At 42.9% G+C, this 19,896-nt stretch overlaps 1 protein-coding gene across 2 annotated transcripts in view; it reads right to left on the bottom strand.

Moving 5' to 3' along the window:
• Window positions 1-19,896, bottom strand: part of triob (trio Rho guanine nucleotide exchange factor b) — a 110,895-nt gene that overhangs the window by 6,495 nt on the left and 84,504 nt on the right. For both annotated transcript variants that reach the window (XM_034697933.1, XM_034697934.1), the window contains 15 exons: window positions 15,639-15,891; window positions 6,237-6,523; window positions 5,975-6,145; window positions 4,750-4,845; window positions 4,078-4,226; window positions 3,834-3,900; window positions 3,640-3,743; window positions 3,403-3,472; window positions 3,146-3,235; window positions 2,958-3,050; window positions 2,809-2,859; window positions 2,551-2,628; window positions 2,013-2,204; window positions 1,679-1,856; window positions 647-1,539 (listed from right to left, as the gene is read on the bottom strand). In XM_034697933.1, coding sequence (XP_034553824.1) covers window positions 647-1,539; window positions 1,679-1,856; window positions 2,013-2,204; window positions 2,551-2,628; window positions 2,809-2,859; window positions 2,958-3,050; window positions 3,146-3,235; window positions 3,403-3,472; window positions 3,640-3,743; window positions 3,834-3,900; window positions 4,078-4,226; window positions 4,750-4,845; window positions 5,975-6,145; window positions 6,237-6,523; window positions 15,639-15,891 — 2,772 coding nt within the window. The remainder of the gene's footprint in view (window positions 1-646; window positions 1,540-1,678; window positions 1,857-2,012; window positions 2,205-2,550; window positions 2,629-2,808; window positions 2,860-2,957; window positions 3,051-3,145; window positions 3,236-3,402; window positions 3,473-3,639; window positions 3,744-3,833; window positions 3,901-4,077; window positions 4,227-4,749; window positions 4,846-5,974; window positions 6,146-6,236; window positions 6,524-15,638; window positions 15,892-19,896) is intronic.

Below are 19,896 nucleotides of genomic sequence, written 5' to 3'. Positions count from 1 at the left end.
AGAGATGCTGAAATAAGGAACTTTGTTTTCAAGGAAAGAGTGAAGTGAAGCAAAAGCAGTTTCCAAGAAGACAACCAATCAGCTTGAAGAGAGATTGTTTAGGTTACAGTGAAGCAGAGGGCAGTTTTTGTGGTCCCAACATTTGTTAACAATTGCAAAAGCTTAGATTTAAAGACTCAGAAAGGTGGCAGTATGTAAAAGAACTCCTGATCCATTAGTTTGACTGTGGTTATTGCATGAAAAAGGCCCCTAAGGGAATGAATGGAAAGGTTTAAAGAAAAATTGTGTTTTTTATATTTCATTATTCTATATCTGTTAGTGTCGATTAGCTGCAGCTGAAAGGCAAACAAATACTGAAGCTCAGAGAGAGTGGTACAGGGAGCTGAAATAACAGTCGTCTATGAGTCGGAGCCACACTGTTAGTACATTCACGGAGATCCAGAAAATTCCCTCTCACACACAGCGTCGGGGAAGTTAGTGCACTCAGAAAGCCGTTAATCTCCGGTGGGGTAGTCGTTGCATGTACAAGCCATTCTCAGAGGCGGCGACAGGATGACTGACAGTCTGACAGCCTGTCAGCGAGGGCGGGGTTAGTATTAGTAGCTTCAGGCCTCGACAAAGCCTGGGCCTCGACTTGGTGTCTTACCCCGTTGCTCTGGGTGGAGTGTATGGACTGCTCGCTGGTGGAGGAGCAGGTACTCATGCGGTCAATGTCCTTACTGTGGGTGGAGTGGCGGTGATGAGAGGGAGTCCCGTGGCTTCCTCTGCCCAAAGAATCCCCACCACCTCCACTGGTGGAGTCACTAGGGTAGGAGAAGGAACCAGGCCGGCTGGCTGGAGAGGGAGGGATTGGAGGGACCATCGCCCAGAAAGAGTTGCCTTTATGAGCAGGGCTGGGGGGAATGAGTGGCTCCTTTCCTCCCCCTCCTCCTCCTGGGGACTGAGGTGAAATCAGAGGAGAGACTGTCCCGACTCTAGAGCTCTTTAGGGGTAAATTCAGAGGAGCCACGGCCATCTGTGGTATCCCAGCTGATTGATGTTTCTGTGTTTCTTCAAAGCCCCCGAGACCAGCTCTGACAGCACCGTCCATGCTGTCTGCTGGCCTGTTACTGTTATTACTGTTACACCCATGAGAACCATCCAGCCTCCTCATCTTAGGCACATCTGAGGCCAGCAGCTCTCCATTTGTGCTGCTGTCTAAGAAAGGGTTAGAGGGGTGGAGGGACTGAGGGTGGCAGGGGGACCACATACCTGCTGACCTGTCGGGCCCCTCGGGACCCGGCGGGTGGTGGTGGTGGACAGGCTGGGGGAGACGTGAGGATGGCTGGGGAATGCGGGAGGGTCGGGAGCGAGGGCCGCACAGGGAGGAGGAGCTGTTTTCTCCAGGCCCACCGCCGCCTCCTCCCCCTCCCATGTTGGTGCTGTTGGAGCTGCTTCCTCCTGGCAGGCCTCCAGTACAACTGCTGCTACTGCCGGGTGGACCACCTGGACCGCCACCACCCACGTGGTTCCTCTGGTACTCTATGGGGGATGTTAGAGCTGTGGGAGGGAATGAGGAGAGAGATGAAATTGAATGAAAACTAGACTTCATTAAGTAAAAAAGATGAAACTGTTTTTTAAAAATCTAACAGCAGTGTAGTAGTTGGTGTAGACTTCAGTGTGAACCTTGTTCTCTTACCGTTTAGGAAATTGCGCTGGTTCTCTAGTATCTGGCTGACCTGGTGGACCCAGACTTGACTGACTCCAGGGTTCGTTGAATGGAGGGTGTACCTCTCCAGGTTTCCACTAGATGATCTAGAGGTGAGTGTGAACTTGCAGGGGTCTTCTGCATTTTCTTCTAAACCCAACCAGCTCACCTGAAGTGATGAGACAAGGAGGAGACAGAGGGGGGAAGAGGGGATAAAGTGTCAGGGCAAAACTTTAAATTGGCAGATTAAAATTTGTGAACCTGGCTCCTTCATTTTAAGCTAAAGATTGTGAAACTGTCTGACATCTTAATGTGTTGCACAAACCTTGATGCTGTTCTTGAAGAGGTAGCCAGGAGTAGAAAAGCCCTTCTTTTTGTCCAGAGGCTCGCTGAAGATGACAATCTGCTCAAACAAGAACACTCTCCTCTCCTTCATTCTGGACAAAAGTCCTCCGTCCTGGTCTGACACCATGAAGGTGTCTATGAGGAGCAGTTTGCCCTGCGCCACAATTTTACCCTGAAGACAGAGTGAGAGCAGAGGAAAGGGGAACATGAAAAAAGAGAGACACCGCAACTACAAAGTAACTCTATGAGTGTTTCTGCCAGCTTTTATGTTTTGACATTGAATAAAGAAAATAAATAACAGGCAGAAACATCAGCAATGACTAAACCACACAACAATCTACAGGGATTAGGACACAGCTGTGGAAAATGAGTGAACACAGACACCTAGTGGTGATTCACTAACATTACAACAGATTTTTTCATAGTTGTTTTATTTAGTAGAGTTGTCATATCACTCAAACACAGACTCAAACACAGACATGCACACGCTTCTATAAATGGATGAACAGCAGTCTTACTTCAAAACCTTGAAGGCGCCCGACATTCATCATGTCATTGCAGCGTTTGGGGACCACACACATCACCTCTACAGCTTTCTGCGGAAGAACAAGACAGCAGAACAAACTTTAAGAGGAATAATGTTTGCACAGGAGTAAGGTAAAGGTAGAAGTGAGGACTAGAGAGATGTCTCACAAAAACATTAACAATATTACATATTACAAAACAATATGTGAATGCACATCATATATAAAGATATTTTAACTGAATCACATTACCTCCAGCTCTGTTGTATCCGCTCCAGCTTTCTTAGACACTTTGTAAAGATCCTGTGAAATAAATCAAATGCAGTAAGTGTAAAGAAGCTGTTTCCTTAGTCTGATGCAGCTTGCAAGGAAAGACACATGATGATTGAGAGTGGATTTACCTTCAGTAATAACTGGTACTTCATTATACGCTGGACAGGTTTGATCAGCAGGTCAGTGATCTGCAATCTGTGGCCCAACCGCTGCTTCAGGTCCTTTTGAAACATGAACAAATATTACAAACTGTCCGTTCTGCTTCGAAACAAATCTGTACTTTTGTCTTGATGTGCAGTAAAATTGTTTCCCTTACTTCAAAGTAAGTGTCGATGTACTCTGAAACGATGTGCTCAGATTTCGGCTTGTTCTGGCAGTACACGATGTACATGTGTAGTCTTCGCTCCTGTCGTTGTATCAAAGTCAGAGAGCAAAGGAAGCATTAGGAAGTGAACGATACAGTGCTGCAGGGAATTATATATCCTTAGACAGTCTAGCGGTCAACAAGAGGGTTTGCTAATCCACTACTGATGAAGAAATATGATGCAAAACAAATGTGAACAGGCTTCTCACCTGTTTGATGAATAAAGTAGCCAGCCTGTCAGGATCCTCCAAACACTTCTCAAGCTCTGCCAAGAAAAAACTGTGACACAGAAAGAGAGAAAACACATCATTGCATCTGCAGAAAAACACAGCACTGAATTTTTAAAAATGATTCTGTTTGTTTCACCCTGAGGCGATCATTCTCCTGTAAAAATATTTGCAGTGGAATTTGGAGGCTTTGTAAAGTGAGAAACACTGAGAGCATACTCTTTGTGCCAGTCGTAGATCTGATGGATGTTTCCAAAGACAATCTTGTCTTTTCCTCTCATGTCATCGGGCACTCCTTCCTCTTTCATCCTGCTCATGTAGCCCTGATGAAGAAAACGTGACTCATTTGTAAAATATACACGAAACACTGACCAAAGATGATCTCTGAAAGCATGGTGGTAAGATATTTGTACCTCCACCACTGATCCCAGATCTCTGACATAGTCCCTCTCAGTCTCCACCAGCTCCAGAAGCACATAACTGAGAGACACAAAACAGAAATGGTCATTGTGTAAGACACGTGTAACGCACTAAGCCGTGGATGAACCTCAGAAGTGTTCCATATAAGCACACAAATGAAGACGAGCTTGATTAACTGATTGAACTTGAGCAGGTTTTGTTTATGAAAACACAAACATGACAGGGATCACAACTCACTGTCTCCTCTTTAGGAAGCCAGACTTGCGCTCTTCGACCTCGTCGATGGGTGAGGAAGAGGAGAGGAGGGAGTTGTCGGAGGGGTTGAGGGAGGGGGAGCTGCTGTCGCCCTGCTCTACTGACAGCGAACTGGGACGATCCTCCAGTGACTGAGGACAGATGAAGTGAGGAGAGGAGGAAAGGGATGTAGAGAGAGGAGGGAGGGGTGTAAAAGGTGGAAGAAAATAAGTATAAAGAGTTAGATAGAGTGAATTGCTGCTTATCAGCAGTACTTTCAAGACCCACCAGGGGGCTGCAGTCTGCACTTTAGGACTCACTGGTATAAATGACTATAAATGTGATTTTTTCTTATTCAACAGCATGTTCCAGTTTATTTATTTAACATCAAAACAAACAAACGTGACTTTTATTCTGCTCTGGATCTGTAGTAAGGACACTGGATATGAGTGTGTTTGAGGATAGTGACCAGAGTATGTTGCTGGTTTGTTGAAAGAGCAGACAGCTGGCTTAGTGAGTCACAGTGCTAACAGATGACTGGTAGGCCATGATACCATTCTCTGTCAACAACACCAGGACAAAAAACTGTGTGTGCCTTTATGTAAGTCTGTCAGAATTGTTCTGCATATAAAATCGCCTCATTCTTGTGAGTTTTCTTCTTGACTTGTATCTCACCATCTTGCTCTTCACCAGCTCTTCAATGGCACTGACCAGCTCTGCAGCACTGGGAGTCTCTGAGCTGTTGGGACGAGCGGAGAGACGAGATGCCGACTGGAAAAGAGAGAAAATGAAGAGTTAAAGGTTTGGGTTTAAAGCATGACAGATGTAAAACTTGGCAGTGCTTGATGCAGGCAGGAATCAAATATTCTAATTGGTTGCTTCTATGTATGTGATCAGGCTCACCATTGTTGAGTTTGGACCTCGATATTCCACATGCCCAAATAAGGACTTGGTGGGTGTGACCTCCCTGATAAAAGGGTTAATTAGGGGCCAAGTTGGAGCCAATCACTGGCTGGTTGGGAAAACAGGGGTCATGAGAGGGGTTTAGGTCAAGGGCAGGCTTTGAGTTTGGACTGATCTTCAAGCACGAGCATCCTGATTGGTCAAACAACTTATATACAGCAAACAGCGTTGCTTAATACTCCATTGGAGACAAAGTTTGCCTCTGCAAAAAGAGCCCAGTCTGAGGGACAGTGGTAGGCAAAGGATCCCCTGTTCACACCAGACTCACCATTCACCCTTTAGTCCCACAGACACCTTGCTATACTTGAATGGAGTATTCACTTCAGCAACAGTAGCACGGTTACACTCAAAGGTAATGACAGTTAGTTGGTAAAAGACAGAAGACATAAAAGGCAAGAAAGAAGTCAAACAAAGAAGGATTGTAAGAGGAGATGATGAAGAGGTTTTACATGGAGAGATAGGGAAACTGGGAAAGAAGAGAAGCAGAACAGAAATCAACATAATGCTGAAGGTAGGAACATGCAACCATCGAGAAAATAAGAGAAAAGAAGAAGTTATTAGTGCCAAAGGTTAAGAATGGTTGTCTTACTGTTACTTTAAAATGATGGAATTAAAATGTGCTATTTTGAAATCTTCTCTAAATCATTCGTCATGGTTAAAATTTCATGCTGTCTTATTATCTGATTTACTTCTTTAGTGCGTTTATAATATCTGTATTTGAGCCATTTTGCTGTTAATGAAGAAAATGCATGTTCAACCCTTTGAGAATAATGTGCACAAACACATCAATCCTATTCATTGTGGCTATTTTTTGTTAAATACAACCTTTATGTGTCACAGACGGCTTTGTGCGTTGTGTTCCCTGTATATTATTATCTGTGACCATGCCTAGTTATTCATATGTCTTTATTTTTGTAGATAGCCCCTTGTGACCCACCTTGTCATCCTGGGAGTCAGGCTGCAGCAGGCTGTGTTGCTGGATGGCCATAGGGGGAGGTAGAGGGACAGCATCGGCCCCCTCCTCTCCTTCCTCCTCGCCGCAGCTCTGCATGCCTGATGAGGAAGACTTGGAAAGGGTTCCACTGCTCAGACCCTCGTTACGCATGCGCTGGAGAGACAGAGAGAAAGAGATCAGCTGGTAGAACCAAAAGTGTAGCACTGATTTTTTCTGCTGAGGGTATAAGCTGTTCTCTTCTTACTTCCTCCAGGGTCTCATCCTGTGGCGTGGCCGCACTGTCGTCTGAGTCCTTCTGCGAGCCTGGGATGGTGTCCATGTTCTTCCTCGTGCCATCACGGTTCTTCTTGTGCTTGTGGGCCAGCTTCTTGACGTGGCCATCAGCTTTGCCGGAGCTGAGCCTCCTCACGGGGCTGGTCAGCCACTTCCTCAAGGTGTTTCCTGGACGTTTGGGGCCTGGTGAGCTGTGAGGACCCAGGGTTTGACTGGAGCCTGGCTGGAGGGCATCGTTACTGGATACAGACAAGGTATCTGATGGAAGAGGGACAGAGAAGAAAGGATGTTGAGAATTTGAGCCAAGTAGTGAAGCAAAATCTGTGATAGGAATGAAGACAGAAGGGTTTCTCTTCCAAAACAAAACAAAAGATGGAGATTGCTATTGCTCTTACATGGACTGATAATAGTGATTATGTATGCATGTGTGAGTCTGCATCCTCTATAGAACATCGAGGAAAGCCGTGGTTTAAGATAAAAATGTATTTGCATTTGTTTGTTTGTTGAGGATTTGCATGTGTTATATGCAGTAGGCAATGCGGCCTCCTCCTCACAGTGATGGCGGCTCCTTCAGGAATCTGTAGGAGGAAAGCTCCTCTCTGACTACTAATGAAGCCATGAAAAGATAACGCAGAATACAGGGATGCTTCAGGCTTTGTCTGAATACATCAAAGATACCTTCACCTGTTTACTCATCCACTCATATCCTAATCCCTCTCTCACTGGATGGGCCTGACATTCTCTGGTTTGTTTTTCTTCAGCATCATCAGAAATGCAGCCACATCCTAATGAATGAGGTAACAAAACCTTTCTCTGGGCTCAACAAGCTTTCTGGGGAGTCTTAAGCAGATAAGGCTAAGGTTCGGTTTCCTTTGTATGTTGTCACACTGCAACACGACCCCAGCTCTGACACCACACCATTCTAATAACAAGACCTTTAACCTCCCGTAACTCTTCACGATGCAACAAAAGATAACAGCCTGATTTAAGAGTTTCCCCTTGGTCTGCTGCCAAATCAGTGAGTTAGGTAAAAGAATGAATCCAAACACAATAACAAGAAGTTTGGCAATCATCCAAGGATAAAGAAAGCACCTCTGACTATCTGTTATCTCCAAGGCTGATTCATTCACTCCTAAGATTATGTTTTATGTCACTTTAATTTAAAAACTGACGAGTGCTGTCGCTGAACTATACCAGGAAATACTTTCTTGGTATAAGAAGATCTCAGAGGACAACGCTTCTCTTCATCGCCATGTGACTTACAGAGAGTGTGACTGTAAAAACGTGCATCTTTGTCAAAGCTGGAAAGAGAAATGTTCTTAAATCTGAATACAAGATCAAAACTATCTTTACAATAGGATCCTCCGCAGCAGTTTGAGTGTGGAGTAAAAGGTCTGAGACAGTCAGGCTTCAGCCTTGGCATCATTAAGAGCTATTCAAGTGTTAAAAAAAGATGCAGCTGCTAAAGATTAAACACGTGACCAAGCTAAATGGCTCTTATGAATGGCAGGTGTGGAAATTCAGCCTTCCCCTCACAGGACACTTTCACACACACACACACTGCCTGAATGTACGCATCTGCATGTGAACGTCATTCAGGCTCTGGGAGACTTATTTTTACAGCACTTTGCTGATACAAAGCATGTGTTCTCCCATCGCATGCAAAGGAAGAACAAAGCAGAGTAACCACAACAACAAGCTTCACCCACATCAGCCGCTCCAACGCCATCTTCCTCTCCCCATCTCACTCTGACAAAGACGAGGTCATTAGGAGATACCTACAAGCAATAAGACGCATGATCGTCCACACGCAGGTTCTGATCCCTAAGCTGCCTCTTTGCAAGGTTTTCTTAGCCATGAGTCAGACGGACAATAAGTGAATGTTTCAAGGCAGGATGGGCGAGAGCACATCTTTGTATCCTGTTGTTGTCCTGCAATTTATACCGGAGAAAAAGTCAGATTCATCTCCAACGTTGGTGAAGCTTGAGCCTCAAAACAAATCCATGAATCCCACCCAGAGGGCAAATTTACAGACAGATGGTTAGGACAGGTTTCCCCACTTGCTTGAGGGCAAATTGATAGTAGATAATCCCTTTTGGTGGCACAAATCTTTATATGCAACCTCACTGTTTAGAGAACATTAGGAGAGGTTTGTGCTAGCTACCTGTATCCATCATCTCTCCTGCAGGAGCAAATGAAAACCAGATTATGTTTGCTCGTTACGATACTGCCCTGGAATGTTTTAGTCACGGGTGCGATCATGGAGCTTGTTTAAAGCAGTCATTCTGATGACACAGAGAAACCTTCTGCTGTTTCTACAATTATAGAAACCATTCATTGTGAGTTTTTATACAATAACTTCAATAAATAACAGTGAGTGCAGTTGCTGACTTGGCCTTTGACACATCAAGGTTTTAAGGTAGCACTTTTGGTAAATAACTGTAAGTGGATACTTCAGCCAGGCATATATCTGCTATATTTACTCCAACTAAGAGACAGCAACACTGACAACCTACAGACACACTGACTTGTATCCAGAATGTAAACACTTAGGTGGGAATTTGTGTTTTCAAAGGGAGCAAACTTTGGAGCCAGACCCGGGGGTCAGACATCTCATGTAGAGCAAACAGACCAGGGACACGCTAGGGTCACAACCTAACAAGTTAACATGCTGTTCTTAGAGGACACTCGTTCAGTCTTGCAGAGATTTATGTATACAATGATTTCTGAAACAATACTTTGATCCCTTCAAATGTCATTTCAAATTAAAGAAATGATAGAAGACTGAAAACATTGTTTTCCTCCACACACTTTGAACAGAACACTGTCTGACTAAAGGCTGAGTGTTTTAATCAAAATGATGTAAACTTGGAATAAATTAAGTAAATGATAATCAACAGTGGATTGGAATTGCAACTGAGGCATCTTTCTATATCTCAACGAGCATTACTGGGCAGAAAATAAAACAAAGCACCTGTTCTTTAAGTGTCATGGCTAAAATGTTCACACTCTAACAGTCAGATTAGCATCTGGAGCTATCAACATGCAGATCAGACTGAAGAGATTGCGCTAACAGGGGTGTAAATAAATGAAACACAGGGTCAGCAGCCCTGACACATTCCTCCTCAGTAGAAAATAACCCTTGAGACACGCATGCACACACAGAGAGGGTGCGCCCTTTGCCCTTTGCCCTGCAGGGTGTCTTTCATTGTGAAGACACCGCATGAACAGCTGGTTAGACTCCCACTCATGGGAAACAAAAACAGGGGACACTGAGTTTGTTTTCAGGGGTGACTCATTAGAGTTTGTCCTCTGTGCATTCTCTTTGTTTTTAAATTGAGAGAAACATTTGAGTGAGAGAAAAAAGCCTTTGAGCTGAAGTGAACTGCACTTATGTGTTCTTGAAAAGTCTTCAACTCTCTGCTTCTAAAAGTTAAGTGAATGAGTAAGTGGTGCTGTAGAAGCTTCTTCTCTTCTGTGGCTGTTTAGTACAATATGATTCAATTCAACAGGAAACAATGCCGTATAACTTGATACGATACAACACAATGCGATAAGATAGAATATGACACGATACGATTCAATAAGTTGCCATAAAATTCAATACAATAGAAAACAATATGATGCAATATGATACACTTTCTTATGTGGTGGGGGGAATTTGTCTTCTACTTGAGTGCTGCACACATTAAGCGGCATCTACATCAGTACTAATTAAATATATATATATGTGTGTATATATATATGTGTGTATATATATATATATACATAAACAATACAAACAAATATCCACATCTCAAGAAAAGGACCAGTGACAAGGACAAATGATATATATTTGCATATTCCTCATGTTGAACATGCTCCCAACAATGCACAATTCAAATAGGCTGGACCACCATGAAGTTATTGTACATCTTCTCCAACCCAAACCCTGTTTAAAATATATCACTTTGTTTGTTTTGGCATTAAGTAGGAGATCACATTAATTTCATGGTCGTCTCATTTTGAATGAGTAAAATTTTGAGCTCTTTCAAAAGCCAAAACAAAGTTTGAAATGGGAGTTCATCTGTAGTTGAACCTGTAAGCTGAGAAAAACAGATGTAGGCTGATGAACCACAGATATATAGGGAGCATATTCTGATGCTAAGCTATCAGTATACTCATACAAATAGACAAAAATTCAGTTCATTTCCTCAAAGACTCACAACACTTCACGAATACAACCCCAGTATAGCTTGTAGTTTGTCTCCATCTTTAGATCAGAGGCATCTCCATCACTTCCTGGTTCTTTCATCAGTTGACTCATTAGAGTCAAACACTGCAGAGAAGACTGTGATGACCACTGGTCATACGTTTCACAGGGTTGCATGTCTATACATGCAGCATGCGTGCATCCTGTCAGACGTTTGGACATAAAATTAACCACCAACTGCCTCTACCATCTGCTTCAAACACAAGAGTCAGAATGATCCTGAACATGATTAATAACACCGTCCTCTCACCCTAACTATGTGGGCTGATATTCCTGAGAATAAACCCACCAAGAGTCTGACAGATGCTCTCCATTGCATCCTCAGATGTTTGCTAATTTATCTGCAAGCTGCCGACATGCCATCATAATTCAGTCACTGCTCATTCATGCTACTGCAAAGAACATGCCAGATTTACAACTTGGTGTTTGTGTGCCAGAGTCTCAGAATAGGAGAGGAGGGGCTGTGGTCCAAGTGGAGTGATCCTAAAAGTCTGAGCAGCTCCACAGAGACATGCCTGGGATTCCAGAGGTGTCACTAGGGGAGCATCTTTCCTGTGGTCTTATCTTACTCAGGAGAGGGGAGACAAACACACACAGACACACACAAACACCAGTCGGCGTGGCAGGAGACGGGATTTTAGGGGTGGAGGTGCAGAGAAGGAGAAAGCTCCAGGGGGGGTTTGGCTAAATGATCTGTAAAAATGTGGACAATGCTGGAGAGGGTTTGCCACCAACAGCAATAGTTAGGCAGGGCGTGGAGGTGTGATGGAAGATATGAGTATCTAAAGACCACCAACTACTCAGCCTAGCAAAATGACTGATATTTTGGAGTTCTTTTGAGACCGATTACAGAAGAAAACTTTACATACATTCAACAAAAGAGAGTGGGTGTCCTGCTCTTTATGTAATTGACCTCTTTTTGTCTTCTCGGGGTCCAAAGTAACATGTCCTCCCATCTGTGCTGAACCCCCCTGAGCTAACATAGGTAGGCACAAAGCCATAATCTTGTCGATGTGATTTCAGAAGGCTTAATCTCTCAACACATATCAGGGCTTTCACCAAATTACTTTTGTCGCCATAATGCCAAAAAATAATCCGCAATTGATTAGTGAATGCCCTCAGCATCAAACCCATCTGATTATGGCTGATGGAGAATCAACAACAAACAAGGATGGAGAACTGATTTACTGCTTTCTGCATCATTATTATTATTATATGTATTTGTCACACTTCAGTCATATCTCTAGTCCAACTTTCTGAGCCTGCATGCTTTAAGAGGACATACTGCATCTTTAGGTTATACAATCACAAGCATAACCTTCATTAACATCCTAAACATGATGAACAAAAAAAAAAAGGACAAACCAGTAAACAAGAAAATCAATGATGTTTCTAATCCTCAACTTTACAGACTTTGTCCTTAGAAAGCATTGAAAGCTGCCTTCATCTGAACCATTGCTGCTGAAGATAGAACAAGCGATCTATCATTCAAAACACACCCTGACAGAGAATTAACAGTATGTTTACATAAGAGGAACAAGAAAGTGACTTCATATTACGTCGTCACTCCGGCTTCACACATGACAGAGGCACCTACCCAGGTCCAGTAGCCAGAACTTGCAGTTGTCAGAGTGTCCTCTTTGTGCTGAATCCATGGTGGAAAACGGGTTTAAAGACACTAAGGACTCAATTCCATGGGCCATGTCAGGGTAATACTAACAACCTAAAAGCCAGAAATATTCCCCTCAAAGCATCTCCACAGAGGTACGACAACTGACTTTAATCCCCTATGAAAACCTGAGGCTGTTCCTGAAATGCTTGCAGTTCAAAGAAAAAGACTTCTCCATTATATCTGCTGCTTCAAATCCAGAGACAGAAGGTGTGAAGTCCAGTGTGAGGGAAAAGAAAAAGTAAAATGCAGCATTAGAGAGTAGGATGTTTTCTCCCTCTCCCTCTCTCTCTCTCTCTCTCTCCCTCTCTCTGTATCTCCTTCCCTCCCTCCCTCCCTCCCTCCTTCCCTCCCTCGCCTGTGAGTGGGCTGCTGTGAGGATATTGGGCAAGCCTCCACTGTGCCGCTCCTGTTCCAACGGGATGTCTGTAAACACGCAGCGCATCTACCGTATTACCCTTTGTAGGAGCACCCACTCAGTTTGTGTGGGCGGGTGCATATTTTACAGACATTAGGATGCATACAAGTTGTGCAGTATGTTCGGAACAAATATAGACATGGTTATGAAATCTGAGAGAAGTGAAATGTGACATGAGAGGGGGAAATCTCTCATTCCAGACTGATTCTCTCAGATTCAGGATCTCCACTGTGGGTCCTCAAGAGGTGGAAACTACTTTTTTATACATTGAACACTTAACTCAATTTTGCTTAATTTTCCCTTCACCTCACACACATCGCAGTCTATAATGCTATGCAGACTAGATGCACAAAGATCCCCCTGTTTAACTGTGTGTGTGTGTGTTTGTGTGTGTGTTTGTGTGTGCATCCCTCTGGGCTCTAAACACACTCTGTCCTGCGTGGACACGCACACACTCGCACACAGACACTGTGCTCCTTAAAGAGTCTTTTTGTCAATAGCACTTTCATTAAGTCTGCACCGTTTTATATACTTCATCCACACAGGCACTGAGAGTGAACTTGTGTGTGAACCTGGGTTTTTTTTGAATGGGGGAATTCCAACAATGTCATCAGTCCGGGGATGAAACCTAATTTAACAGGAATGTGGAGGTTTGCATAGTTTGCAGCAGCTACTTCACCAACACAGGACACATAAACACTGAACACAAACTATAGATCAGACCTCTGTTATTTCACAAGTACACATCACATAACCACAGCAGGAAACAGCTGCCACCTTTACACTGCAGGCTAATCTGTCTGTTGGTGAAGTATTTGGTTGTACGTATTCCTGACACAGACATTGGCCCCCCAACAGTCAATTATTCCTGCCTGTGAGACACAGCGGGAAAAGGGGAGATCCCCACAGAACCCTAATCTTTTAAACTTCGTCACCCTTCCACAACTTTGGACAAAGTGGCCTGCATGGTCAGTCAACACAAAAAGCAGACAAAGTAGCAAAGACGTTTTCTGGTCATCTTTGTCTTTCTCCTCCTCAGCAACAGCCTTTTTTTTTTTAACCGCAGCAACCCCTGCAGTGAGAGGCTCCTTTTCATCACTCCCTCTGGCCACCCAAACACACAGATACAAACAGCGAGGGCGGGTTAGTGCAACCAAGAGACAGAGGAAAGCCAGATAAAAACAAGAGCCTCTGTAAGCAAACAGAGATGAGAAACAGTAAAGCCGCGGTGAAACAAGCAGCTGGGAAATGCAACCCGTCTTCCTGTGCTGAACGTGTAAATCACCCAATTCTAAAGCTGCGAGTCTGAGTGTGCAGTCCATGTATCCTATAATTTTAAACACAAACGCAGACCTTTCTCATGCTGACTACAAAGAACACTTCCAGCAAAATATGTGTATGCTATATTACCATAGAAACAGGCATTGCAGCACTCTCCCACTCGCACAGATTAAAGAGGGAGAGACAACCAGAAAGTTGTGCTAAGACACGATGACAGCAGCTCAAAATCCCACAAACCAAGAGTCACACAACGGTCAGGTCTGTTAAGCTCCATCTGTTTGGACCATTTGTTTGTATTTTAACATTATGGATTTGAATTTTTGTATGTTCTGTACAGGCAAACATAGTCTATACAGAGTCCAACTTCTGGCTTTAGATGGCCCAGGACACAGTGAGAAGTATCACAGGGAGGCTCTCATCTCTGACTGCTTTGGCTATGTGGGATGTCAAAAAGTAAGCCAGCAGATGATGTCCTTGCATCATCAGACCAAAAGCTGATTACTCAGAGCTGAAAACAACGAAAGAATCAGCCACAGCACCAGCAGATAAACCCAGAGTTCAGGTAGACATGGAACTGGGTAGCACCTGAGTCTGACACCATCCACATCTACTGGATAAAGAAACCAACATCACAAGAACACCTACTGTCAGTGCCAACTTAGTCAGCTACAAGGTCTTTGTCAGAGCACATCTGGATGTTAAACGAGCCCCAGGTTAGATTTTACACAGGGGAGTATGAAAGGAGTGGAAATACAAGAAACAGCGAGCATGATGACGCCCATACTTCAAAGCAACAAAGCTTTATAGGGGATTTTAAGAGGGTGCAAAGCTATCACCCTTTTAAAATATTAGAAAATCGTGAATCTTGGAAATGTACATGATATTAAATATTGTCAGATACTTCATATTGTCATTAAGAAACATGTAAATGCAAAAAGAAAGGATTTTAAATCAACCAAATGGCGACATTTGTGCACCAAGTTCTTTCCTTTTTTCAAATCTTCAGTTCAAATGTTCACTAAAACGATAGTAAAGTGTGTTTCTTGTATGCAGGAAAGCTTCCATATTTTTTAACAATAACTGGTATGGATAGTAATTATAGTGTCATTTATCTGGCAGGACATGATTCAGCAGTGTTTCTGTGTCTGTAATCAAAGCTGGAGGGATGAAAACATACACACACATAGACAGACAATGGAAATAATACCGGGGAGTTAATTTGTCTTAAAAAGACCCTTGGGGCAGAAACCACGGATGCAGAATCTGACAACATATTTTCTATGTTTGAACCCTTAAAGGAACATGTGACATCTTGTGCTTATTACAAAAACACAACAACAAAAAACAAGTTTCTCACTGAAGGATCTGTTGATGCAGACAGTTGGGTATCCAAAGGTTGACATTATTTAAAGAGAATTAAAAGCTGTGTTTAAAGTGGGCTTTTCACAGTAACATAACAACACCAACAAATACTGTACATGATGGTGCTTTCTAAAGCAGCTGTTTGACAAGTCATCAGTGCTGTGTTTGCAAACAACTAATACATCCTGCTAATGCTCCCTTATGTTTGAGTGCTCATATGTTTGGATTTGAAAGACAGTGGTTGGGTGAGATAAGAAGGTTCTTTAGACCAATGTGCATGTTTTACCAAATATGAAATTCATCCAATCAGAATCCTTATGTTTTGAAACATCTACAGTAGCCTCAGTAAGGGGAAATCACTCCCAGTCTGAAAGAAACTTTCTCCTCCTACCTTTGTGGTTGAAGAGCCCCTCCATCTCCATGGAGGACCTGGAGTGAGCGATACAGAGCATTGAGCAGGGTACGATGCCCTCCTGAGCTGGAGAGCGGTCTGTTGTCCGCACCAGGCACCAGTCCGGCTTGTCATGGAGTCGCTCCAGGACCTCCACAGTCTGGCCTCGGCGTACCGTCAGCTCTCCAGTGCTGCCGCCGTTACTGGCCAAGAAGTCATGGATCACCACCGTCAGCTCACAGCCACCGGACAGCTGGAAAAGAAGGAGGTTGATGTTCATTGCTTGCCACTCGTTCATTTTTTGCGTGTATTCACCTTTGCACAGAGGCATGATAATCAAGTAATGATCAGCTCTTGTGGGATTTCAAACAGTGTATGCATGTAATGATATACTGCTAGGAGAATCTTGATAAACTGAACTAGGACAATTGAAAGTCCTTCTCCCAAAAGATGCCTGTGTGTGTGGAGCTTGTGTATCGTATTAAGGACTGGAAATAAAGAATGTCTAAAAGCCTCAGTCCCTTAACCTCTTAACCAGTTGGACCTGAAAGTTGGTATCTTTTCCATATGTACATTTGCAATTATCTTGCTACAAAAAAACTGTTCATAATAAAAAAAAACTTCCCTCATTAGACAATAAAAACACTCCTGCACATCATCCTCTGCTAACGGCACATGTTCAGTCGCAGCAGTGTGAAATAAAAGTATACATGAAATAATGACGGATGAGTCATTCTAGCACAACGGAACAAAACATCACTATGACAATCTGACTCTTTTCATTCGAGTATCTTTGAAAAGAAGGATATTTAAGTCGCAGGTGGAGCGAGGTGGAAGTAGCCGTTTTGCTCACTGGCTGTTCTCGAGTGTATTTCTGTTCAACACATTACTGAAAATGCACTTACGAGTAGCATTAAGTGCTTTGCTCTATTATTACATTTACATAACGTATAACAAATAAGTGGAGCATTTACGGCCACAATGCACCAGAGGCTGCACAAATTCTGTTATTGTGCGGTTAGAAAACACTAAACACATCACAACAGATAAATTACATTTTTCTATTGAAAACAGTGCATGCAAAACAATGAGCAGGAAACTGCAGTAAACAACAGTGCTGTGCAAAATTCAATTTCATGTTACACATTGTACATGTCTTCATATGTGAGTGTTGTTATTGTAAGGATGTAATTCAGTTCATCAGCTGCACTGTGAGTTTTAAAACTACCATCTGTTTATTTCAAAGAACTCGGCGTAACCAGTCTCATCGTAGCTTCAAGAACACAAGGTTTCTTGTTTGTCATTTAGTAATTTAGTCATATTTAATATATCTGGTCATGGGATATTCTAAATGACCTGGGTTTACAATTGTCTTGGAAAAGCCTGATGGTGAGTAAAACATATAAAGGTTAAAAGGATGCATGATGTCAGAACACTTCTCAGGCATGCTCTGAACAAGATCAGCAAAGAAATGAGATGAACTGCTTCACAGCGATCGACACAAACTTAAACGTCGTCTGAATCATATGTCACTCATACATCGAACAACAGACACAGACACATTTCATGCTCTCAAAGGTTCCTCTTGCTTAAACTGGAAATGTCTTCTAGATTTATAGTCCTAAAACCAAAGCAGTGCTACCTTTCTCTTGTGCCCTTTTTACACCGTAAATAAATCTCAGTAATCATGTCAAAGTTGCAGTAAAAACGTCACTGAAGCGCCTCTTTTGGTTAAAAAACCCACTAAGCACATATTTTACAACATACCCTCTGGTAGTGCGGTAAAGCCAGAGAGCTGAGGAGCTGAGAAACGGGATGCGAGCTCCTCTCCACCAGCCTCTCCATCGTTCTCCACTCCCTCATTGCGAGAGAAGTTCCGACTGATAGAAAACTCTACAGCAGACTTAATTCTACTACAGCAATCCTCGAAAGCTGTCCTGAATCACAATAAAAACAGATGCTCACTGACTCAGCAAAGGCCACCTGGAAAATAGTAAAACTGATGGAGTAATTCCCCGGGAAAAATCAGCCCTGGATAATTACAGTCCTGATCCATTAGAACATCCAGAGGCGTAAAGAAAAGTTGCTGCCATCCACAGCGCTCCTCTGTGGGTGATTACAATTAGACTATTGAAGGTTAAATGATCCCCTGTTGTCTACTCCCTGGAGCAGAGCGGAGCTCTTAATCCGTCCTGGTCTTTTAAATAAAGTTGCTACAACTAAACAACAAAATAACACCCCAGAAAATTAAAGGAAAAAAAATAAACGTCCGCCTGTATATTTCACTCTTTGAAGCAGGTGTGAGATCAATGGCTGTGAGGAATTAAACTGTGCTCTCCTGTCTGGCATACAGACGAGCATCCTCTGTGAAGAGAGCGTGGGAGGCCGAAGCTGTGGACACACAAGTCAGTCACTGAAGCAGAGACCCACACAGGAACCGGACATACACACACATTCGCAGTAACACAAACACAGCACTGTCACTACCTCTTGAATGAGAGGTCTCAGAGAGCATCCTCACACAAAGAGGGATAGAGGGAGGCATTCAAAAAGTGAGAGAGATGAGCTACTGTGTGTTTTGAATGTTTATGTGTCCTTAACTGAGGGAGCACTGACCAATGAATTAGTGTCTTTGATAGATTGGACACAATTGGATTAACACTATATGAAATTGGTTTCACATAAAGTGGAACAAGAGTGTGCTAGCAGCTGACTGAAGAGCGTCTGTGGACACCATAAACTAGTTCTCTTATTTAAAGGCTGCGTTGGGGAAAGTCCAATTCAAGTGTGAAAATAAAGACCTCATGTAAGAGTCCACAGCTAGTGTATAATTAGTGTGACATATAAGTATGGAAATACTTTTTATCCTTGTGTGTGTGTGTGTGTTTGTGTGCATGAGTGTGTGTTAGCTTTACAGTTGCTCATACTGAGCGTAGGAGGACAGGCCTTCTGTGGTGCTATTACCAGATATAACCGACTGTCCATGTTCCCAGCGAGCTCATATACTCTCTCTCTCTCTCTCTCTCTCTCTCTCTCTCTCTCTGACTCTCACACACACACATACACACACACATGGTCGCATGCATACAAACACACAACCACACAACCACACAACCACACAACCACACACACTAAGTTTATCCTCTTTATCACATGGACTACTTCTCTCCTCACATAATCAAACACTTTGACAGGACACAACATGAGGATGGTTTGCAGCCTCTGCGACTCGTGTGAAAGGCATGATAACGTGATGATCCAAGCATGTGATTAAAGCACAGAGAAGGGGAATAGCAAAAGCTAGCACTTGCTGAGTTTTGTGAATGGTTATTTTTTTAAACACCCCTCAAATCCTGCCCCAGTTTTGCTCTGGTACTGTTTATCTTTGTTATGTAAATAAAAGTCCAAATGACTTCTGATGATGCCATTTTTTTTACCAAAATATCTCTAGTCATGTTGTTGACTATGTGAGCAGAGCCGCAATATTCAGCTTTGTGGATAAAAGTGTAATGTTATTGCTGTGTTTATATGTCATTTTTGATATGTTATATGTACATTTTTAGATGTAATGCTATTTATATGTCTTCTAAGTGGCCTGAGTGTAAACCATATTCATCTGCCAACCTCTTGTCTTATGAACAAACTTGGTTTTTTAATGTTTGAGCTTATAAATGATGCAGTTCATATCATTTGTGTGAAGAACAATAATTGACTTCAGTGTAGACGGAAGAACTCTGAGGGTGCAGGACTTACCCAAACTCACTGAAAACAAACTGTGCACATCTTCACTGTCTGTGGCAAGCTGCTTGATTTGATGCATGAGGCATTCTCGATGAGGAGGTGACAAACATTTCTCATATCGAGGACATAGATCCGTTTTAGCATCGGTGCATACTGGACGACTGCTTGTGTAACCACAAAATACCAAAGTGAGGTACTGGATAATAATATTCCAGTTGATAACCTATCTTTAACAGCTTTACATCAAATGGTGCTGCTTGACAAACTGAACATCATCAGCTTTGTTCACAGAGGGAGTGCAGTGATTTGATGGAAAATCCACTTCCATAACAGCAGCCATGTTTGAAAAGCTTCCCCCCACATTCATCTGTGTCGTAACCATCGACCCTACAGAAAACTGTTTATTCTGTTGGGTATTGGTTAAAAAAAACATCCTTGTGTTGAGCTGCTAGAATAAACGGGACTCCTTCACCCAGGCCCACAACATCCAGCGAGGCAGGCCGGACGCGAGTTTACA

Source organism: Notolabrus celidotus, chromosome 12, assembly GCF_009762535.1.
Source record: "Notolabrus celidotus isolate fNotCel1 chromosome 12, fNotCel1.pri, whole genome shotgun sequence".
NCBI classification, from domain to species: Eukaryota; Metazoa; Chordata; class Actinopteri; order Labriformes; family Labridae; genus Notolabrus; species Notolabrus celidotus.
This window is presented reverse-complemented; position numbering and strand designations above follow the sequence as displayed.